This window comes from Branchiostoma floridae, chromosome 4, assembly GCF_000003815.2.
Source record: "Branchiostoma floridae strain S238N-H82 chromosome 4, Bfl_VNyyK, whole genome shotgun sequence".
Lineage (NCBI taxonomy): Eukaryota > Metazoa > Chordata > Leptocardii > Amphioxiformes > Branchiostomatidae > Branchiostoma > Branchiostoma floridae.
The window spans coordinates 32,704,799-32,710,413 of NC_049982.1; the positions used below are offsets into that span (position 1 = coordinate 32,704,799).

A 5,615-nucleotide genomic window follows, 5' to 3' on the forward strand; every position below is an offset into this window, starting at 1 on the left:
AAAGAAGAGACTGTCTTACCGCCAACCTGATGTCCCCAATCCGAAACGAACTGTTACGGCGCCACAGCACATTTATGTTCATGGATCAAAAGCGACGCCTAGCAATGTTAACTAAAACTGCAAGAGTTTGAAGTCGGATCATCTGCATAAGGCGGGAAACATTAGTCGCTTAGGATATTCTTGCATATGAATTAAATCGACGATAGTTGAACAGTTTATCGTACTTGGTATACAGTAGTAGAATGAATTTCAGTTGGTCACGGGTCATGCTCGGGAGTCCGTTTGCGGCGACGCTATCAGTCGTGTGGGTGTGCCAACCCGTAAGGGGCGGTGAACCCCAACGGTGCTGTAATACGTATGACTATGACTGATCAGTCGGAAAATGCCAGTCACACTTCCTGCGCCAAAGTGCCTTTGTACGGGCGTGCATGGCGTTTGTGTGCGTTTGGAAAGAGTTCAGCACCAAGGACAGGTGTGTTGATGTTTCACAAAGGTGCGGTGATGATATGTTTGTGCTGGTATAGTGTTCAATGCCACTATTGCGTTTCTAGTAGCTTTTGTGCTCATCTCTAAGTACATCTATACAGAAATGTATGTGCGATGCATGTATTGTATGTATGTGCGTGTGCCTGTATGCCTATGTATTTGTACATGGGTTTCTGTATGAATTCAGATATTGTTCAGCACTAATGATAGGCCATAGTTTGGATGATTGAGCCTTAATTTGAACATAAGAAAGTCAGAGGTAATGAAAGATTTTTGGCAGAAGTAAAATGTCTTCTCCACGGACTAAAAGCGCCGCCTGGCAATCATTATTGGAACTGCAGAGCTGCAATAATCTGTTGGCGAGATTGTCAAAAGCATACTCATCAACCTTGCAGTACTAGCTCGGGGGCAAAAAAATACTAAATTAGGCTAGCCCTCTACAAACAAACAAGGGACCTGTCCTTGTTTCTGAACAAAGTATAGACCAGCTATTTGGATATACACACAAACTTATACTGAACTGAGACAATCACCCCTGTCCTTGGTGCTGAACACCAGTCAACGCCACAACTTTTACTAATAGGTTAGACACACACATGCAGATGTCGCTGACGCTGAACATTATACCTGTCAGACACAAAAATTTGTGATGCTGGTATTTCCAACGTTTTTACAGTTTCTCTAACGGCCGTTAAAACGTTATATTCAAACCTTTGATTACATGTCGGACCAAACCGTCGCAGGAACTGAATTCCTGTGACATCCGTTTCGGTGGCGTCCTAGAGGACCCGGAAATTTACGGAAAATTGTACTCCAATCATCTATCAAATAATGACTGGTACTAATGATAGGCAGTTCGTCTGTTGTTGACTACATCCCAAGTTTTCCTCCTGGGTAATTGTCTTCCACGCTCAACTAAGTATCAGTTTATTTCGTTTCGAAATACCAACTGTCCTCGGCAACTTAGATCCTTCCGTGTGTAGTGACACATTTGGCAGCAAGCAGTCTCCATTCAGGGCGGTTTTGAGCAAGGATTTCCGCTTCCTTCAGGTTGATCCCCAATGGTAACTAACCTCGGTAACAAACCTTTGTTTAAAGTGATTTTTTGCCTGAGTCAAATTTCAGCACACAAAGCCGATAACATAAATACATGAGAACTTGTACAAAACAACCGTTAAAAACCTCATCCAGAACTGTTTAGAACTTAATCAGCAAACATACTTATTAATTTTTAGATACATAGGATGGTATTGATTACATATTTTAAGTATTATATAAAGAAGGCAAACTTATGTACTTCCGGCTTGACCCCAAATGTGTTCTTTTGGTAAATCAAATTGAATGTCCCAGAACGTACTGTTTTCCTTTCACCCATAGACGTTAAACAGAAGTATGGCTAACATCTGCTGGTGCCAAGCAGATGACACAATAATTCTCCTCAGCATTGGTCCAGTAAGCATCTACTGCAAAGCCGCTACTTTCCGCTAGGCGGCGCAGCTGTCTCAGGTTAAACTTGCAGCTGGTGTTTGGACCCTCGTAGAAATAAATCTTCTCACCGTCGTCAAAGTCAATGTCGAGGCCGAGTGTTCCTGGACAAGAGAAAAAAATGTTTTTGCAGAAAATAAGGAAGCATTCTACGTTTGTTAGATACTAGTACTTAAGAATGCACTCTGATAACGGTGCAAGATAAGGACATATCCTTCGAAACGTATCGTTCGTGTCTTGGGTTAACTGTGCTTAATTTGAGAGAGAAACACACGGACAAGCCAAGATTGCAAGAAAAATATTGTTGAGTAACTAGAATTTAATTCTATATCTAACAATTTAAAACCCATGACAAAGTACACCCGCCAGAATACTAGTACCTTAGACTATTAGAAATGCTATGAAGTAACATTTTTTAAAGAAAAATACTTGGCATCTCATCTCTTATACAGAGACAAGAGTTTTCCGCAGAACAAAATCTGAGAAAAGTGGCAGATATATGGCAAGAGAGAGACGACTTGGATGGTCAGGACATGTCCTGCGAATGGGAGAGAAAAAAAAAACAGCGGAGACGAATCTTGACTGGAAGACACTCGATGGAAGAAGCAGATGAAGGCCAAGATTGACGTTGAAAGGAAATGTAGAGAAATACCTTGAACTTGAAGCCACTGAAAAGTCCTGGCACAAAGCAAAGAAACAGAGCACTGAGCTGAAAGCCACGGTGCTAAGGTGCGAAATTAAGGTAATGTAACATTTTGCTAAGCTAAGGGCAAAACCCGCCGTACGTGCAAATACGTGCTGTCTACGTGCCAAAACGTGGACAATCTTGTGGGATCTGTAAGTGTAAGTACCGCCTCTGTACGAACTCGTAGGGAATCCAACGTATTTTGGAGCACGCAGACACGCTGTAGAACGTTATGTGTAGGCAAAACTTTGTGTGCCATCGGGCTGCGAATTCGTCCCGCGTACGTACCAGTACGGGCGATGCGCCTGCCCTGTACAGCCTGAACGTTTTCATAGATATGTGGCAGACTTGGCCTCCCAAAAAACTTACGGACAAATTGCACGTACGGCGGGTTATGCCCTTAGCTTTACCGACTTTGTTCTGAAGGACACTCACTTAAATGCACCCGCTGTCTGCCGGAACTGCTGAGAGACAAAGCGACGTAGCTCGGCGTGTCTCCGTCCGGAGGGTTCTCCACAAGTTCAAAACTGAAGTCAAACTTCTCAACGTCCATGTTTCCGTCAAAGTCCTGTTATAGGTTGGATAGGAGAAGCAAATAGATAGAAAACAAAAGTCGCTGTATAGATTAGTTATCTAAAATGGTTGAGCTTAATTTTTTATAAGTTACACATTTCTCTCGCTGTCAATGAACACATGTGCATCTATAGGACTGTTACCGTCTCTAGATAGATATCATGATGCCTGTAATGCGCTCGTACTTTTGGTGGTCATCTTCTTTCGTGGTTAGAGGGAAAAATCTTGATTCTTGCAGTGTTTTCAATTCGAACTTTGCAGTAACGTTACAGTAGGATCATACAAATATTTTTTTTCTATTTTGCTTTTGGACACACGAGGACAATGTGGCACTGCACTCAAGTTCTTGTAACTTATATTAACAGTGCTACATACACGGTACAGACAGAAGGTAAAGGTAGTCTTTTACCTCCCCGACCGAAGCCAGGTACCCATTTTTTACACCTGGGTGAAGTGAGGAAGGTCGTGCAAAGTGCCTTTCCCAAGGGCACAACGTCGGGGGCATGGTGGGGATCGAACTCAGAACCTATAGATTCCGAGCCAAACGCTCTACCAGTTACGCCACGCCCAACACCACTACGCCACGCCCGACGCCCGATGCTACAAATATTTGTGGCATCGTGAATTTGTGGAAGAGACGTCATCGCAAAAATAAAACCACCGCGAAAGTTAGGAGAGTTACAGTACCTTGTTAAGACGAGAGATGAGGTTGTCTCGCCAGATCGGTGCCCACTGGTCCCCGTACGCCTGAGACAAGGCCTCTCGGTCAGCGTCCATGTCCACACCGATGACAAGCCGGTCTCCCTCTGTTCAAACAGTAGTGAGGATTAGGGGAGGGTACCGGTACAGAAAATTCAGGTCCAGGTACGGTCCAGGTCCAGAGAATCAGGTCCAGGTCCGGACCTGGACCTACATGTAATTGTTTGAGAAAGGGAAATACTCAAAACAACGGGTCCATTTCGATACAAAGGAATCTGTTTAATGGAGTATCCTATCTTCACGTAAACTGCCTCTTTCTGACCATGTTTGACTGGAGAAACTTGATAAAAATGACTATCAACTCTCCTCTATTTTGCTCTTGCTTTTTTCTTGGACCAAAAAAGCCTCAAGACACGCGAGCGCCTGCCGCCGTAGTGTCGGTATAATTTTCTAATCGGTCCAACATCAAGTTCACTGATTTTTTTCAGGTCCGGTTTTTCCGGACCGGTCCAAAAAGAAAAACCTGTTTTGTACCGATACACTGTACCGGTATCCATCCCTAGTAGGGATCGAACGGGTAAGGTCTTAGATAGGGTCGGTAGGTAGTCTAAGGGATTCTCTATTTTTAGATTTCCGCCAATGTGATCCAGAAAATACATTTTAACTGTAAAAATGAAGTGCGCCATTTGTTTTCAACATTGAATCGTTACTATATACAGATATATACGCACTGTAGAAGCACAGATGTATGGAAAAACTGAACAAAGAGGACAATGTTTACTACACGGTCAATGTCCAAGTCTGTCCAAGTCTGTCCCTGTATTCTGTGTGAAATACAGATCTGTTTAGATTTCATCACTCAGACGTCAGATCGATAATTTTATGTCCTTGGCAGCGTCCAACCAAAAGGCGGTATCTCACTGCACTTGGGGAACCGGTGCGGCACTAAGGGATTCAAAGATACTCAACGAATTTCAGAGATAAAGAACGAATTTTCTTACGTATTGTGTATATTGTTGTCATACAATATATGAATTATAAAAAAAAAATCGGCGAAAATAACACAACAGTGCCACACTGGTGCCCCAAGTGCAGTGAGATAACATTTAAAGAAAGGCTGTGGCCTTCACTTGGGTCGGCCGGGTACGTAACAGGAAACACAACACTCTTTTTTCCCTAGTCCTAATTTTTCAAGGATTACAAACTGTACATATCAAGAATAGAATGAGTGATGGAAACCAAGAGATAAAGAAATCCTTATATTGTGTTCCCATGGACCAACACAATAGGAATCCCTTCTCTTGTATTCGTTTCAATGATCCATATTTCAGTAGTACTTTCACATTTTCACAACAATGTACCTGTGACTATTTTTGAACCACCTACATCAGCTACACATAGCGTTGAGGATCAGAAATCTAGTCAGCAGCTCTGATTAAGATGTCTGACAGACATCGAAACGTTAGCAGGTGAGAATAACTGGTTGAATACTTACCTGGTGAAATTATTTCGGGTCTACAATGGACATTATTGGACAGTGCACATTATTGGAAGGCGGAGCCCATCCCTCTCCTTCCACCACACTCTCCCTTTACTTCCCACCCAAAATCAGGTCCACATTTTAGGCTAACGTCACATTTTAAACCGGGGGCCTGTCGGGCTGTTGTGGAAATAAAATCACAAATCT

At 42.9% G+C, this 5,615-nt stretch overlaps 1 protein-coding gene across 1 annotated transcript in view; it reads right to left on the bottom strand.

The window, feature by feature from the left end:
• Positions 1 to 1,199: 1,199 nt before the first annotated feature.
• Positions 1,200 to 5,615, bottom strand: part of LOC118414180 (histidine N-alpha-methyltransferase-like) — a 9,065-nt gene continuing 4,649 nt past the window's right edge. Inside the window, exons 6-8 of the mRNA XM_035818043.1 lie at positions 3,917 to 4,035; positions 3,092 to 3,224; positions 1,200 to 2,075 (exon numbers count right to left, since the gene is read on the bottom strand). Of these exons, the coding sequence (XP_035673936.1) occupies positions 1,867 to 2,075; positions 3,092 to 3,224; positions 3,917 to 4,035 (461 nt within the window). The 3' untranslated portion in view covers positions 1,200 to 1,866. The remainder of the gene's footprint in view (positions 2,076 to 3,091; positions 3,225 to 3,916; positions 4,036 to 5,615) is intronic.